The 18422-nt window shown below is 42.2% G+C and overlaps 1 protein-coding gene across 1 annotated transcript; it reads right to left on the bottom strand.

Annotated features, from left to right (window-relative positions):
* Positions 1-884: 884 nt before the first annotated feature.
* Positions 885-18065, bottom strand: LOC139614618 (A disintegrin and metalloproteinase with thrombospondin motifs 8-like). Its single transcript, XM_071472049.1, has 9 exons — positions 17069-18065; positions 14640-14879; positions 9918-10050; positions 9648-9815; positions 8559-8851; positions 6097-6283; positions 4822-4994; positions 4451-4626; positions 885-3327 (listed from the first exon to the last, which is right to left on the bottom strand). Exons 1-9 carry the CDS (start codon positions 17786-17788, stop codon positions 2586-2588), a joined length of 2832 nt encoding a protein of 943 aa, XP_071328150.1. The 5' UTR covers positions 17789-18065; the 3' UTR covers positions 885-2585.
* Between the last annotated feature and the right edge of the window lie 357 nt (positions 18066-18422).

Below are 18422 nucleotides of genomic sequence, written 5' to 3'. Positions count from 1 at the left end.
GAGCCGGGGGCTGGGGTCACTGCAGGGCAGGTGGGAGTGGCCGAGTCTGATGTGACGAGACAGTAGAGAATGAATGAATGTAGTCTCCTCTCAATATCAAGTGTATGTAAGGGGTGTACTGAATGTCACTGACAGACTTAAGATAACAGTAGTAGTAGTAATACATCAAACCCCTTTTCCCTTTTCACTCAGCCTGGAAATACCAGAGAAAAAAGGATGGAAATCAATTTAAAGTCTGATATGCTGTATTTTATAAATAGATTGGTACGTTGTCAGTAATCCAAACCAAACCAAATTCTGTGAATGATGTTACAGCCACGCTTGTATTTGTATCCCATTATGATTTTCACATCTACCGAGCTCAGACAGCTGCGAATAGAATACGACTGACATCAAAAATGGGACATTGCTAAGTTACAGCTGTTGCCTGTTAAATGGAGGTTCCTCCCTAACCACAGCTACTGAGTATTTTTTTTTACATGGCTCTCCTTATTTCAGATGTCTGAGCAGAGAAACTATTCCAATGTGGGATGATTTTACTGAGCATCTTAAGGGGTTTCAGTTAGTAAAACGTGCAGTGAAACCTGCCTCGCCCAGCTGTTGAAAGCTGTTGACCAACCTACGTAAAAGAATTCCATTAGTCTGGCCTTCGGTGGTCGGTTTTAATGTCCTGTAGCGGTCTAAAAAAGTTCTCTGGAAACCCAGGAAAAGTTGAAGTTTGTTTGGAATTTATCACCATGTGTACTCAACAACTCTGAAACAAGATTCACCAACCAAGAGGAACCAACCAGAGGGTTTTTACACTGTTTTGGCTGCAGACTTTTGAAGAAACGTTGCCTTTTTTATGTCATGGAAGATACAGATCAGTAAAAGAGAACAACATATTGACATAAATGTGTTTATTTGACCATTTTTATGACAAAAATCTCAAAAGACAGCAGCATTTGCCATTTTTATTACATGTCCAAGGTAAAAACTTTACAAAAATAAATAGCTTAAAAAGGAAGCTGTAATAATAAAATAGTATGGTCCTTCACTGAAGGGATATAGGCCTAATACTTCATCTCTTTTGTTTTATAACATACCGTAAATTAACAACAGGAATGAAGAAATCAAATATACATACCAGAGTCCGAAAACAACTGTGAGGGTTTGCATAAGATGCATTAACAAATAAAAGTCTGAAAATGAATAAAATCAATGTTATTTTTCATATACACGATATATAGTATGCTAATAACTTAACTTAGTAACAACACCTCCAAAGAAACATTAGTTGCATTGCAAATTGTTTGTACCGCTGTTCCTCTCAACTGCATTAAGATGCACCTGGGAAAAGGCTAAAACTAAACTACGGGGCAGAGGGAAATTCTCTGTCGTGGGTTTTTCTGGTCAGGAATGACCAATCATTATCTAAAAGGCTAAAAACTTTACACAGCATGTAAACTCAAATTCTATTCATTTCTATGCATTTTACATGTGTAGTTCACCACTGAAACATTTTGTTTTGACGTAGGCTAAAACTGGCACATTTTAAAATCCAAAATATTGTCAGGTTTAGTGTGAGTGAAAATAGTTTTTGCATAAGTTTCAGGATAAAAACAGGACATCTTCTTCACAATCACATTTTGGTATGTGTGCATAAAAGATCAAAGGAATCAAAACAGAAGCACATTTCTGCAAGGCTTGAATCCCGACGCCTCAATCATATGGACCTACCTCAATAACAGGTAAATGGCTTGATCAAAGCTTTATAGGGGACTGAATGGAGGTATATTTACACTGTGCTGGTGTTTGACAGCAGGTTTCGTGCCATTGTTCTAGCCCCACTTTAAACGACAGCTAACTTAGAGAGACAACTGCATTTTTACCAAACCTCCTCCATAAACGGTGTTTGTGTTAAAAGCAGGACTAGAAAACTTCTCTTTCAGGAGAAAACACACACACAGCACCTTCATCTAGCAACTATACAAACATCACATGAGGTAGATTTCCATTGTTTCAAATTTCAATAGTGGTTGTCAAATGTCAACAAAAGATGACAAAGCAAAATTCAGGCAAATGTCCTTGATGTGACTTAACGCGACCAGTTGGCAACATAGACGGATTAAGAGACAATGGGACCCTGGGCACAGACTTGTAAAAGGCCCCCCACCCCCCAACATAGGACTCAGAGGTGTCAGATGTTGGTGATTTTTGTACCTCTTTGTTATCATATTCTGTCTCTTTATAGTTATTTTGTGTCTCTTTGTACTAATTATTTGACTTTTTGTGATTGTTTTGCATCTCTGTTGTTATTTTGTGTCCTTTTGTGGTTGTTTTTTTGTCTTTTTGTAGTCATTTTGTGTATCTTTATAGTAATTTTGTGTATCTTGATAGTCATTTTGTGTCTCTTGAGGTTGTTTTGTGTTTTATTTTGTTGTCATTTTGTTTCTTTTTGTCATCATTTTTTGTGTCTTGGTAGTCGTTCTATCCCTTGACCCTTGGGCCCCTGTGCCTGTGCCCAGTATGACCGTTCATTAATCCATCCATGGTTGGTAAGTGCAGTCAGACCAAAGTGGGAGAGTTCACTGTACTCATGTTCTTCATAAGCACTCCTGGTTGAGACATTCTCCGAAGACTGGCTCTGGGATTTTGTTCGGGTCACACTTCTCTGGCTCAGCAGTCTTCCCAGTGTAGTCTATGCAGAAGACGCTGCGGCGGCGCTCTCCCTGGCCACAAGTTCGTGAGCAGGCGGACCAAGGTCCCAGCTGCCATATGGGACACGGCACGTCCCCACAAGCCCTGATGTCTACAGGTTTCAGGTCTTTGTCGCACTGGCTGGAGAGGAAGCCTCTACTGTCTTGGCACTCAACGTTCCTCCTGGACCATCCAGAGCCGCAGCTCTTGGAGCACTCAGACCACTCCCCCAGCACCCACTCAGGCACGCCGAAGGGGTGGATCATATGCAGAGACAGTGATGAGCCCTTCTTCTCTTTGGATTTATTGAAGGTCACATCTCTAGGGATGAAAAAGGTATATTTGACCTTAGGGTTGGCGTCCCCGGCAGTGGCCAGGAGCTGGATGGTGATCGCCTCCTTCAGCTGCCTGAAGCTCTGGATCCTCTCCAGCGTGGTGGAGGAGCCGCTGTACTTCAGCACAGCACCCAGCACAGGGATGTCCTGCTCCACCGTGGATACAGAAAAGTTACCGTTGAGGATGTAACCACCGCTCTCTCTCTTTATAGCCAGGTAGTTCCCATCGTGTTTGATCCCTCTGTGGCTCCGCTGCTTGATGTCGATGTTAGTGGCGCCAATGGGGATTGTCACGATGTCACTGTATCCATATCTGGTAGAGAAAAGACAGAACTCGATTTTAATCATGTATAGACTTTCTTTCAAGAGACAGAATAGAATATGGATACAACTCCTGTCTGTTTAAGTATGCTGCTGGAACTGGGAGGAAGTTAGCCTAGCTTAGCATAAAGACAACAGTTAGTCTGGCCTGAGTTAAAAAAAAATAAAATGTAGCCACCAACCAGTTCTCTATTTCTCCAACAGTTCAACATATGGAAAATACAGTTATAGACAGAACAATGTTAGCTACAAGATAATCAGCGACATTCACCTCATCTGTGATTGCTCATAATGTTTGGGTTTGTCTGTGTGAGTGCTGCAGGAATCAGTCCTAAAACCCGGAAATTAGTTAGGGTTTTAGCACTTCCTGTTCCCTCGTCCTGAGGTCTATTTTTTTAGTTGCATAGCTGAAATAAGGTCTGTGGTTAACACAAGCTCAAGACATTTTCATATTCTATTATACACAGTAAATACCCCAGGCCAGTCCTGATTTATTTACACTTTCATGTCTCCTAAAAAAGGCCGGTTGCTAACAAGTGGCTAAATGAGATTACACTACACTACCTTTACAGCCTCGTTGTGTTGCTCTTACAAACTGTTTCTAACTTTGTCAGAGCTAAATCAAACTCAGAGCTAAAACAAACTACAAGTTGAAGTTTGGTGGCGATGACGTTGAAGTCATGTGACTGAGGTGTAGTTGGTTTATAGCCTAACATTAGCTTTGTACTTCTGCTGATTGTATTTAGGCTTCAAAAATTTTTTTGGAAACTGGAAACTTTTGTTTGTCACAGAGTTTATTTTCTGCAGTAGAACAAAACACAATGTAAAAATCCCTCTGGCTTTTTGTGGAGGGAATCAGTTAAGATTCAGGTCGGCCAACAAAAACATGTCATCCCTGCTCTCTGTAGTATTGCAGTAAGATCTCATAGCATCAAGATAAGCAAGCAAAAGGAAGTGAAGGTTTTTCATGCTACAGTCTCTGATCCGATCTCTGATCAGATTAGCAAAACCCTCCAGTCTTTCTTCACTCTGTGATTACAGTGTGAGGAAATGCACAGATACACTGAACTGAATATGAACCTAAGAGTAACTACTTTTTTTTTTATACCACTTACGTTGCTTTGTTGTAGGAGCCAGTGATCTTTCTACAGGTGAGGCCACTTCCTCCACACACTCCACACTTATCCACTCTCATGTTGGAGCCGATCACCTGGTCGCAGCCTGCCTTCACACACTGGCCTTGGACACACACCGACGTGGTGTCAGGGCCACAGGTCGTCCCGTCAATCACCTGCATTGACACAACAAGCAGGTGTTGATTCTACACTTACAGGTGTAAAGTTGTCACAGTGAAAACTGACAAATGTAACTCAAGGTCTTTTTACATGGTATTCCCTGAACTTTCAACAGAATATTACAGTCCTGATGAAGGTCACAGGTTGAAAGATTTACATTTAAGCTGCGATGTTGAGTGCAGACACTGTACCTTGGATTCAAACACCTTGAATTCGCTGCTGCCTCTGGCCCTGCAGAACAGCTTACACCTGTCTCTGGGAGAAACTCCAGCGTATTTTGGTATCCACTGCTTCATGTTCCCGTTGAAGTCCAGGTAGTGGAGGCTGTTGTACTTCTCACACTGCTCCTCTCTGAAACTCTTCCCTGTGGGTCAAAGACAAGGCTGTGTGCAACAGATGTCGACCAATCTGATAACAGGATATAATAACAAATACTGTAGTAAACTCACAACCTACCAAAACACTGTCTCTTTAAAATAGCCCTACAATCAAATAAGTGAATAGTATAATTTGGATAATATATAATAATTATTATTAATATATGTTAAAATGATTAAGTTAATAAGTATATATTTATATTTCTATATTGGTAAAATATTTGAATGATGGTGTCTAAGTGATTAATTAAACTTAAATACCAACATAATCTAGTTCCAGCTTTTCAGTTGTGAGATTTTTAATGTTATATTGGTTTTAAAGGTGGAAAGTTAATCGATTCCAGGAGGATATTTTGGTACATGCATGATGATGATGATGATGATAATGACCAATAAAATGCTGTTATCATTGAAGAGTTTTTGACATTGTTCCAGACGTTATTTCTGTCTTGCCAAAAGAATAAAAGTCTGGTCAAAACACTGAATATTTGTATTTATTTTAAAAATTGCATTAAAAAGGCCCATTTTTTAAATTTTAATATATATGTATGAGTTGATATTATTGTAACCTTAGTTATTGTACACTTTTGGGTTACTTTAATTATAAGTTTACCAAACTAATTTGTGCTGTTTATTAAGTGGTGCAATACTATTTGAGTTTATTGAATTATTAATTAATGTTACTTCATTGAGTCTATGACATAATTTAAAATCAGTTGCAGCACTGTATTATTTTATATTTATATCAAATCATATATATATATATATATATATATATATATATCCTATATTATGTCATAGTAGGTCATATTTAAATTACATCCCCCTTTGGTTCCCACCTGCCATTGTTTACAGGGGGACAGGGGTGAATGTGACGGTCTCTGGGATGTCTGTGTTCTGGTCTGAGGGCAGAATAAAGTTGTGTGAACTGTCCTGTTGTGTTGGTGGTGATTATAGTAGACAGCCTAAAGAAAACTGTACCCTGCTTGTCGCCGATGGTCCAGAGAGCCTGGAGAACGCTACATGAAATATTACTATGAGCAGCTTCAGGAGTTTCAGCTGTGAAACCTGCACAGTCCTGATTCTCACCTTCACTGTTCTCGCAGGGCTGCGTGTTGCAGGACTGGTACTGGACCCTCTGGCCCTCACAGTACTTCCCTCCATTCTGAGGCACAGGGTCAGTACACTCCCTGTAGGAGAACTCCACCCCACCCCCACATGTTCTGGAGCACTGCTGCCACGGTCCCCACAAGCTCCAGCCGCCGTCCACAACCACCTGTGGTAAAACACAAGCAAGAAAAGAGGGGGAAAAAAGAGCAGTCAGAGTATTTGGTTAGAGCTCGGTGCCAAAGGCAATCTCAGCTGTGCAGTCCAAACCACAGTCTGGGCTTCTGGGTTTGAGGCCGCACAGTGTGTTGGCGTGCCGCGCCTCCAGCCCAAATCTGTGTTGAAGTTCGGCACGCGCCTGCTGTCTGCCTCTGCCCATGTTCCTGCCACATGTGTCACTCACTGCGAGTGGAACCTGCCATGCTGCAGCTTTGTAAGGCGAAAGTATGAAAGTGGGTGTGCAAATATGTGTGTGTGTTTGCTATCGTGGGTGTCCTTTCCAGATGTTTTATGAGTTTGGAGCAGCTAACATCACAATTCATAAACAGATGTGTCATTATAACACAAGGAGAAGATATCAAGGCAATCAGGCTAAAATGAAACGCTGAGATGTATAAATGTTCTTTAAGGAAGCAGCTGCATTTAAACTCCCTAAATTCCTACGATGCTGTAATCTGTACTTTTAGCCTGTATTTTCATTCATGGATTTCTACTTAAAACTGCACAACCCTGCAGCACTGAAAAGGTGTCTTTTCTCCACTAACTAAAACAGTTCATTCACTCTACAGAGCTTTGTATTGATTACTGTTTTTATGGTTTAAAGTGGGCAGATAAAGTTTTTTTTTTAATCTAAAATGCAAGATTTCTAATAGAGATTTTGTATTCATGCAGTGGGTTGTTGATTAAAGGTCCCATGTATAACACTTTTCCTGTGTTTTGTTTTAAGTGTTGATATCCATAAGAAGATATATATTACTGTATAAGCAGCTTTTTAATGTTGTAGTTACTGACTGAATTTTAACTACTTTGTCGAGGTGTCAGATACTGTGCTGGAGTATAATTCAGAAGAGAGGCTCTGTTCTGATTGGCTGACTTTTTTCTGAGTGATCAAAAAAAAAAAAAAAAAAATTTCAGGCAAATACTCAGAAAAACTAAATCCTGCAAGGGTGGATGGTGGGTCCAGGTGGGTGGGGCTTGGGGCGTGGCTGAGAGAGGTGACTACTTTTTTGTGACATCACAAAGTTCCAGAAGTCCTGACGGCTGGTTTTAAGGCTCAGTTTCTGAATACAGGCTGTGTGCATTTCTCTGTGGACTGAGGCTTTGATACTTTCACAGTATTAATATAGAACCTAGACCTGCTCTATAATTAAAAAACACACACAGATAAAATAGATCTCACTTTCTACAATATGGGACCTTTAAAAAGGAAAATAAAGTCTGAATCAAACAAATCTTATGATTGTTAAACTGGATATTTCACTTGTGTCACACAGACCACCTCAGAAGAAGGAATTTTCCCAATTGTTATGCAACTGTGGACGTTTAAATTTCCATTTTTCTTGGCACTTGAAAGACTTCTCATCAGTATTGGCTTAAAAGTTGAGCTTGAAAGTTTAAACTTGAATTCAGAAAAAAAGCAGTTGAGAAAACAGTTTGAAGTCAAGGTTCCTTTCAACCATATTTCACAACTTCAGGAATAAACTTTGACTTTGTTGAGGAAGAAAATTTACAATTTAAAATAACAGTTTTAAACCACATATTGATCTGGGCAGAAAGCTAACTCACAGTTAATTCAAGATAATGGCCGGTGTCATTAATGCTGAAGAACAGAACATGAAACTCACTCAGGCTTAAAGAAATCAAAGAAACCTGCTGTGGGAGTCTCAGAAGTTGCTGACTTGTGATTGTCAGGACTACAAGTTTGTTTGTTTGGTTGTTGCTGAGTAAATGAGGTGTGCACTTCAAAGGAAGTGACTCAACAAAACCTCCGGCGGTTCTCAGCACTGAGCAAGTGCAAGCAAAAAGCACAGTGTCAGCATGCAGCACCTCACAGGGCTTAAGTGTACTGACATCACACTACAGGGTTTCAAGGCTAATGTGGACAGAAAATCACTGACTGATTGAAACTACTGGATAGTGCTGGTGTAAATAAGAGCGTGTAACATTTACAGGCCACCGTGTTCACAATTGACATTTACAAGAAGTGACAAGTCATAAAGTCAGTAAACTGTCTCATTAATGTCAGTTACACAGCAACGTTTGCTAACATTAGCTAACACTAGCCACTGTAAGGCACTGGTCATACCAGACCAATGGAGGCTGCAGCAACAAAACCCCTGAGTGAATGAGTTGAATAAGGAAGCGTTTTATTGCCAAACAGTTAAACTTTTGATTTGCAAGAAGAAGTTTAGTAAGTAAGTTGAAGAAAAAGATGATTTTCTCACCAGTGGCTGCATCAACTCTTGGGTTGACATGCATGCTCCATGGAGACAGGTCCCGCTGAGGCCACAGGGGGTGCCCTCGGCCCAGGGCAAGCTGCCGTTCTTGGTGGTGCACTGTGGCGACCCGTCCTCCTGACACCACAGCTGGCTGCAGATGTCACTGTCTGAGGTGTTGGGGCAGTGGATGAACTCCTCTCCAAAGGTCTGCTGGCACTGCTGGTCCAGGCTGTACTTGGTGCCTGGAAACTCGCTCGGTAATGGCATGGCACTCTCCGGGACGTCCAGCAGGCAGTCTCCTGCGGTTTCAACACAAAGCAACACTGTATGAGACGAATTATATTGTGGTTTATGGAGACTCTGAAGTTGACAATGGCAGCACTGGGACAATAGTAAATGTGTTGCTCTTTGTGTGTGGCATGACAACAGTGGAAAAGTATTCGGGCAAAGTTGTGTCCTGACTATAAAAACGAGTAATTTAAATTTAACTAATGCAGCGAACTTTTATAGGCAGCCTTGTGCTCTGATTCTGGACATTTGACAGCTATTCTAAATCTGAATTTATTCATTGTTCCACTAATGATTCTTTATTACATTCAATAAGCTCTTGTCTGGAGTTGTCAATGACATCCACAGTTCGGTATGAACATTCTCAGCCACATGAGTTTTCGTCGGAGACATTTTCCAACTGATAAAGAGCATATTTTGCTGACACCAGCTGTTGCTTTTGGCTGAGGAGGTGGAGAACAGGAAGAAGTCCATAGTATGACTCAGTGGGAAAGAAGGTTCACTGATAGGTCTAGCAAGGGTACAAACAATACAAGATGCATGACACGAGGTGGGGAGCGACGGGTGGGAGGGAAAGAAACACAAGGGAAAGAGTGAGAAGAAGAGGATGTGGAAAGAGAAGAGGTGGAAATCTAGGGCAAGATAAACCATCCGTGTTACCCATAATTTGAAGGGAGTGACATGTTTAAGCAGGAAAGCTGTAGTCGGAACATGAGAGGAGGAGGAGCATGTTTTATTCATCTCTGAACCAGCTCATGGCAAACGTCTACCTTGGCAAGTTTCTGCTTTGTGTGAAATGTTTCCTACCATGTCCGTTGTCGAAGAACTCGGTGATGTAGAGAGCGCTGCAGGGAGACCAGGGTGCAGACTTGTTGAGGCTGACGAACAGAGGAGCCATCAGGTAGTGTCCTCCCAGATCCCCAAACAGCCTCTCGCAGGTCTTGGAGTCGTCATGAGGCATGCTCAACACGTGACCTGCAGCAGGAGAGGACGTGATAATAACAATGTCACATTTGTTTTTCCATAAATCCGACACCCACAGCAGCCCACCCACAGGACAATAAAACACACTCTGACCGAGCTCGTGTGCAGCTGTGAAGGCAGCTTGCAGCCCGTTGTCTTCAATAACAGAGCAGCTTCTCTTGGGGTCGCACATCGTCCCGACATCGGCCACACCCAGCGTGTCGCAGCTCTTCTGTCCACAGATGTCCTGCAACACAAACACAGCAAACACTGAAAAACTGAAAAACCAAGGTCACGGTGATGATGATGACGATGTGAGCTTTGAAAGGCTTTGAAATTAAACGTGATCATTTTCAGGCCAGAAAAAGTGTGTTTCATATCTCATGTCACTGCAGCTTGTCACTGCACACACCTCTCAGGAGGCATGACTGGTTATTAGTGATGGTTTTGCATTGAAATAAAAGCCAGTTTCAATGTGAGAGAGCTTATTGTGTGTTTAAAGCTATTCAATGAAAGTTGCTAATGTTTTCCAGCCTGTGTGTGTCTGATGTGTTTGGAGCCTCAGTTTGTGACAGCTGACAGAGAAGCAGACTTATTGCTTTGGATGGAAAATTTATCACGTTGTTATGGCTGTGATTTTCCAGAGTTTAAAAAGACTTGCAGTCTTATTTTGAGATCCTGCGTGGCATATCACTGATACTGATTAAACCCTGCGCTGATACAGTTTGTCAGGGCCTGATGACGCTGCAGTCTGCTTTAACATGAACGTAACACAACTGGCAGGTATTTTTTAATACTGAACTTCATTGTGTGAGGAGGCTCCTGGGCTTTTAGTTTAGTTGTTGGTTGTTTCCAGACACACAAAGGTCATTTCTTGCTATTTATGGGTTTGTATAGCATTATCATTGCTACTAGCTAACTTTCTCACATTAGCTAGCTGACAGATGGAACAAGGTTAAAAATAAAGAAGGTGTGCAATGCTGCCAAATCTGCCACATACAAATCTGCCCCTAAACAGTGATTTTATGAGTTTCTAGCAAACTGCTTTATTATAAAATAGTGTATATATCCACATATAAACTACTATGACAAGCATAACTGTGAGTGCTCATCCACTTGTTTATAAGCAGGAAAACCATGTACACATTAGCTCTGCATGGCGAGCTCAAGGATTTAGCCTTTGACTAATGTTAATGTTGTACGCAAATGGGTGTTAACTCAAAATGCCATTTCATTATTTTTTTATCTATTTAATGTAATAAGTATGTACGTATATGCCCGGTGCCCAATTCTAGGACACACACAGAAAATCCTGCAGCTGTCAGCCAATACCAGAGGACAGCAGCTGGACTCTGCCCAGATGTGCAAGTACATGGGCCAGACTTGGGCCGAGGACCCGAGCAGATGTTTCATTTTGCTCTCTGGGAGACCTCATTCCCCCAGAGTCTAATCCTGATGCTAATGCTAACCACGCTACTGGCCAAAGTGGCATAGGCTACTACTAAGAATCAGCATATGACTGTAAAACACTAGTGGCACACGATTAGTATGTGACAGTGTGAAGTGGTGTCTGCTGGCGGAACAGCACTGGAGCATGAGACGTAGTCCACCATTAAACCTAAGTGAGCCAGTAGAAGGGCATTTTAATGATCAGCAGTGACATACCACTCAGAATCAGTAACAAGAGCTGCAGATACTCAGCCACTTTTTAATCTCTGCACTGCTGCCAAACAGCTTTAATGTCATGGAACAATAAACTTTTCCACTGAAACTAAAAAAAATTCATACTTGTAGTCGATCCAATCAAACTATTTCATTCAAATCAAGTCAGGTTAAGTCCTTATGTAGAATCAGTGGAGTGTTATTGACCAATTCCTCAATGAGGCTGTAATCAAACAAGAACGCTGTGGAGAACAGACTGGATCCAGTGTTTAATACATGGAAACATAGTGTCCGTTTGCTCAGAAACATCTGGCAGAGTGGACCATCAAAGAGTTAAAGACATTATTCAGTCATATAATAAATATAGTAGGTGTTTGGGCAGCCCTGAGCGACTGTTATATTAATCACATAGGATGGCAAACTGTCCCCGTCTATTTACTGTATGTCCAGTTGTTTTTCTGCCATTTTTAAAGAAACAAATCAAAAACACTTTGCTCAGTGTTTCCGTCGTAAAACACAGCAAATAAATATCCGCAGCATGCAGCTGTCCGGAGCTGTGGTGTGGGAAAATTAATAGTGTGGTCTATCAGAAACCTTTCCCTGCTTGAGAAGACGTCTGGCTGTGCAGGACGGAGACGGACACGTCCGTGGCTTCGCCGCAGCCCCGAAAAAACCACAAGGCAGAGCCCTCTGTGATTCAAAACACATCTGGACTTGGAGCTGCAGTTGAATGCAGCCCAGCGTGTGTTTGTACACCACGTTCCACAACAGCATCTGTCACTCATGTATGCACAAACACACACACACACACACACACACACATAAGTGTGGGTCAGAGCACAAGCCACAAATGGTGCAGACAGACATGCAAACACACACATACAGTATGTGACCACAAAAATCCATGAGAAAAATGTTTCCACTACATGCACCAGAGGGTAGACTTTGGCTTCCACAACAGCCAGCACCAGCTGCAGCCTGTGACTGCTGGAATACATGGCACACGCTTTCAACTCTAACCCGGCTGCACACTCAACCCCTGACCATTTAAAGTGTCTTCATCATGTCTGGGGCTGATTTGTGGGGGCACTAAAGTTAGCTCATCCACAAGGAACCATCCATCGTCTACATTTCAAAGCATATCTCCGCGGAAATGGAAAAACAAACACAAACCAGGTTGGCGTGAATCATGGTTTCCCCGATCGAACGCTCCTTCAACAAATCCAACACTAGACAGCAAAAGCCCATATGTTCTAATCATCATTTTCCCTGATCCGGGGTCAGATTTACACGCTAACATCATTCAGCTGGCCAGTGAACATCAAGCCGTAACCAGGGCACTTACCTATAAAAGATGAATCATAGAGAAGTTACTCGCCTGATGTATTGTCTGCTAACACCTTGTCCACATGCACATACCAGATGAAAGACGGCAGCCAAACACAGCAGAACAAGCCAATCAAAATTCACACCCTAAGGACTTGTGAACTTATTTCCTGTCGAAGCCTCCATAAAGCAGTTTGTTTGGACCCTGTTGACATTCCCCCTGCTTGGAAAAGATTACAACGAATCCATCTCTACAATCCATTTTCTGTACCTCATCTTGTTTCATCCTCTTTTTTTCTAATCTCACACATTCTCCTTAAGAGCAACATACTCCTTGAAAAGAACCAGCTCATTTTCAGGCTCATTTTCAGCTGGGACCCTCCACATTACAAATAAACTGCCTCTAGAATTCACCTGTGTTACTGTAAAACACTTTGGTTTCCAGAAATTGCTGTGTGGTTGAGTGTGATGCCTCAGAAACCACAGCATGTGCCGCAGCTGGCCTGACACTGAATTCCACCAGGGCTTGAGTCATGACTCATCCTTGCTGGGTTATTGCTCTGAATGGAGAACAGAATATACCAGACTCTCATGGGTGAGTGGATTTTGAGTGCTATTAATATATTGTAAAGAGCTCAAAGCATCATATGTTGTTTCAGGCTCTGAAGAGAAGCCTGATTATCATAATCTATCATAGTCACTGTCCCTCTTGTAGCCTCATACCAGTGTTAAGATATTTTTGTGTTAGTACTGAATAGTTTTCAAGCTGTATTAATTTTTTTTCTTTGTTCTTTCTGCCACTTTGGGCCAGATCTCCACAATAAGATTAAGACTTTTTATAGCTAATGTGTTAGCCGAACTAAACTGACTGAGAAACATTAGCATTCATTTGGAGTTGTGTTTCTGGTGATCTGACAAATTAAGTCCAACACCCCCCCCCCCCCCCCCCCCCCCCCCCCATGTTTACAAACTAGTTACTAATTTTGCCTGTCTTCCATTTGGCAGGTTGTGTACAGATAATTTATGAGAACTTTCTCGCTAAAAACAGGTTCTTGCAGCTGCCGAAAGTGGAGAGACAAAACCGAAACAGGGCCTTTTTTCTTCTTGACCCATTGTTTATATCACAAAATCCATTAGTGCAGCTCTAAATTTTAGTTTCATGCCCAAATATTATAAGAATTCAGCATTTCCCTGAGCCAAAACTATACAATAAAACCTTTCATAAATGTGGTGTTCCTCAGGGATCCTGTCTGGGGCCACTGCTTTTTTAATTTGCATGAATCTTTAAAATTTAATTCAAGGTCATTTTATGAGGTTTTTCCAGAGATTTCAACATCATCTCACAGTCTTCCCCCGTCGATGGAGTTTGATCTTTAGAACTGAGATGGCTCAGTTGTTATCACGTGGCCTCAGTATGGAGGACAACAGGTGGTGTCTTTGGTTTGATATGAATGTCCCTGTAATTCTTCTCCAGCCATCCACTGAAACCTGGTCCATGACCTTTGACCCCTTCTTATTTTGGTTGTGGTCTGGTATGAATCAGTTGATGTTGTCAGTTTCCAGTGTTCATTCGGTCTCTGTCCAGGCTCCGGTGATGTGGTCTCCGTGACAACTGAGCAAACTCCATCCAAGAAGACTGTGAGCTGCAGATGAAAGCTCTGGAAAAAGCTAATAAGCGGACCTTGAGTTATAAGTTTTTTTGTGAAGCTGAAGCTTTTATTCTCAAACTCTGGCAAAAGTCTTACATCATGTATTTACAACATTATATGCAGACGATGCTGTGTTTTATTCGACAACCATTCTGCCGCTGTGTGAAGACGCTGCAGCGGAACTGTGCTCGTCTCTCACCTCTCTGGTGAACAGCATGGCTGTGTCATAGTGCTCTGGGTGTCTCTGGCTTGGTGGATTGAAGAGCTGCTGCCAGGAGCAAAAATTCCTCAGAGCCACGCCTCCGTTGCTGGAGACCTCCGGGCCGACATCCTCGTCCTCCACTATCAACATCTTCACCACCACAATGTTAACTGAGTTCTTTATGCTGGGGTGCTTATACAGCTGGCTTGCCATGGACATCAGGGTCAGAATGTAATGCTGTGGAGGAGGAGAGAGGGGACATTTAAAAACTTTAACGTACACCAACTTAAAACTTCTGTTCTCAAGACATTTAAAGAGCTTGGACGCAGCGGAGCGTGGACAGAAGAGGGCAGAGTTAAAGCCAAATGGATGTTAGCCATGTATTACAGATATCTGGTTTTCTATTACACTATGCCTGTTTCTACCTGCACAGACTAACAGATTAACTGAATTTGATTTTTGAGGCCAAAATCAATTTTTAACATTCTCACATTACATGAAAAACATTGTCTTTTATTAACTGTGACCAAGATATGTCCTAAACAGGACATTTGTGTTTCTGACAGTGTTTGTAAATAATTCAAAACATGTCTGATCTTTTCATGTACTGCAGTGTCTTGGCCACACAGATACACACAATTTCTGCAATAAGCAAGACGGGGCCAGAACAGCTGATGTATCAGCTGGGCTCTATCACACACATCAGCTCTTATCAGAAACACAAATGAAAGGAGCAATTTTCATGGCTTTAGTTGGCAGAGATTCATACTGCAGATTGTGTTTTTCACTTTAATAACTATGACTGTGTAACAGCCAACATTTAATCCCATAATTAAACAAAAATAAAGATAACCAAGTAATTAAGGAAACACATTACGGTGTACTACAGCAATGGCTAACTCGTGTATTAGTCATAGCCCAAGAGCACTATTAAAATTGCCTTCAGAAATAACTGTGTGCATCATTACTCATGCAGAGGAATTTCTGTGCCTCATAAAACGGAAACTTAACTCAAAAAGGGACGTCATTGGCCCTTAAAGCATGGACTGCTGCATATTTTTGTCTTGTAATGTAATATTTTGTTATTTTGCATATTTGTGTCTTGTGTCTCTGCTGCTGCTGCAGAACAGCTTTCTGCCTTCACTGTGTGTTCAGTACTGACACATTTCACCAGGACTGCGTATGAGTTTTAAAATTACAAAAATTAGTCGGACAAACTCGCTTGTACTTTAATCATAAATTTGTAACCAGTTTCAGGAAAACAGAGGCATTATTTTATACTCCACTGTCTCTGTGGAGGGTTCAGTAAAAATTCCTTTGCTTATGTAAAGAGCTGCCTGATGATTGTGCTGTGGGAGGCGGGGATGGGCAGGGTTTTTCATGGTGCTGTCTTTTTTTTTTTTTTTTGCCTAAGTGGACAGCTCGTAAAAATCATAATAAATGTGTGTGTGTTTGGGATGAGGTTGTACCATGCAGTGTATTGTAAAGTCTTCCAGCAGCCTCTCTGAAATCTTTTTTTTTCTGGGATGATATTCTCCCGTAGAAAGATTTTCCACATATGCTGTACACACACCCGCAGAGCAACGTGTTGGTTTTTCCCTGCAGCCTCCAAATCACTCAGAACCATCCCTGCTCATAAAAAAAACAGGATGACATGAATGAAAATTTAAATAAACCTGTCTGTCAATTTTTCAGCTTAACTTTTGTCCACTTGTCTCTAGTGCCTGGTTGCCTGTGTCTTACTGTGGTTTAAGGCTGAGTGTTTGGCAGTGGAGGAGCTTTTTAAGCACAAGCAGACTAGAATCTGGCTGCTGCAGAGTGTGGCAAGATCATGGATTGTCCTACTTTTTTAAGTAAATAAATATCTTTGGTTAGAGCCAGGACTGATATTAGTTATGGAGGATGATTTCAGGGGATCTGTCATTTCAAGACACCATCCATTAACTTCTGCTGAATTAAATATTGGATGTTTGCAGCAGGAAAATGCTCAATTTAATGGCTTTATAAGACACAGTAGAACAGATATTGTAAGCCTTGTGAATCTTCCCTGGATGATGCTGAAGATTTGCTGCCAAATCATGACCAAGTCCTGAGGAATGTGGTTCAGCATTGCTTGCATTTCTGTTCCCTGACCTCTTTCTCAGCCTGTGGAAAACAGGGAGCTCACCGATTTCCTCCCAATCTCCCTCGTTGCCTCAACATTTTTATGAAGCAGCAAGGAAAAACAAACCCCTGCCTTTATATTGCCTAAGCTATGAATCCTGACTTAGCAGGCGGGATGGTGGAAATAAAGAAAAAAGAAAAAAAAAAAAACAGATGACGTCTTCGGGAGTTTTTTTTATGGGACAGTTGCGAAGTTAAACTAAGGTGTGTTCAGGTTCCTATCAACTGTGTGTGCAGGAAAGAATGATTTCATCGTGTCTGACCTTTATTTCATCTCCATAGAAGTGGGTCATGGTTGAGTCAGCTACCACCAGCGTCTCTATGAACCGTGGCGCGGAAACGAAGCGTCTCCGGCGAGGTTCCCTCTGTGCGTCACTGTCGCCGTGCGTAAAACTTTCCCCATTGTGCTTCTCCGCCGCATGATCAAGCAGGAGGGGAACACCGGGGCGTTTGGTGAATGTCCTCCTCCTGATGACATGCAGCTGCTCGGCAGAGTCTGGCCCCAGGCTGCCGCTAAGTTTGGGCTCAATCAGATACTCTTTGCCCTCAGTTATGAAGGAGCCAAAGATGCCGGAGCACAAACTGACAGCCACAATCGAGTTTTGATCGTGTTCTACGTTCCCAGAGTAAAAGCAGCTCCTCAGCTGTCCTTCACTGTCCTCTGTCTGGCTAATGAATTTCTGGAGATCTGTTTCCGGGACAGGTTTGGCACCTGAAGCGCTGCGTAAAGCGCCAACATCTCTGTCTTTGATGCGCTGTATGGTAAAGGAAGGAGAGATAAAGCTGGTGTCTGGTATAAGGGTTAGAGTCAAGTCTTTGCCAAATGCGCTGAGGACAAACCTCGGCTGCTCCTCGCTTCTCTTCCAGAAGCGGCCGCTGACTCTGATCCGAACAGGTACAACCTCCTCTGATTCAAAGGGAGAGCAAAGCGCCGCGTTCATTACGCACATGGATAAGAAGATCAAACGCACAGTGGGACACATCTTCTGCTCAGGAGGTTGATCCCAGTGTATGTCCTTTATCTCTGGAAAGTGGCGCGTCTTCCCCAGTCGAAAGAGAAAAGTCTCAAAATCAGAGATCTCTTCAAATTAAAAGTGATTTCCCGGTGCTGTAAATACAGTCTCAGTCAAAGCACGTCTGGTATTTAATTTCAGTCTGTCTGAGTTGTCGTTTCTAATTCCCAGAGCCAAGCTAAGTCTTGTACCACTCACCAGCACCGCTGCAGTCTGGACATATCGGTGGTATTTATACTTTCTGCTCTTCCTTGGACATGAGGGGGTTTATTTTTGATATCCTGGAAATTCTCCTCCCACTCGCACTTCAGGAGAAACTCGCGGATAAAACGGATCCAATGAGAATAGGTCGACACCCCCCCCTTCCGAAATAGCCTGACAACCGCGTTCCTATTATTAACCCAGCGGGCTATATGGCAGCGGCGGGACATCAATACTATGCATAGCTGGAAGTCCGCTACTCCGAGTTATTTCGGAGTCACACACACACACACACACTGGGCGATCTGCTTTATCCCGCACAAAGGACCAACCGTTTGACAGAGAAAAGCGCTGTGTGAGAAAAGTATAATCACATTAGAGCCAGACTATGAGAAGAATATGA

Source organism: Trachinotus anak, unplaced genomic scaffold (assembly GCF_046630095.1).
Source record: "Trachinotus anak isolate AG129_WGS33_773 ecotype Australia unplaced genomic scaffold, CSIRO_AGI_Tana_v1 ptg000034l, whole genome shotgun sequence".
NCBI lineage: Eukaryota > Metazoa > Chordata > Actinopteri > Carangiformes > Carangidae > Trachinotus > Trachinotus anak.
Note: the sequence above shows the minus strand (reverse complement) of the source record. Positions and strands in the feature narration are given on the sequence as shown.

Coding starts and splice junctions, on each gene's coding strand:
- LOC139614618 (XM_071472049.1), bottom strand. CDS start 17,788: ATGTGTCCCACTGTGCGTTTGATCTTCTTATCCATGTGCGTAATGAAC. Junction 8,852..9,647: donor GTTCTTCGACAACGGACATG/GTAGGAAACATT, acceptor TTGAAACCGCAG/GAGACTGCCTGCTGGACGTC. Junction 6,284..8,558: donor AAGAGTTGATGCAGCCACTG/GTGAGAAAATCA, acceptor GTTTTACCACAG/GTGGTTGTGGACGGCGGCTG.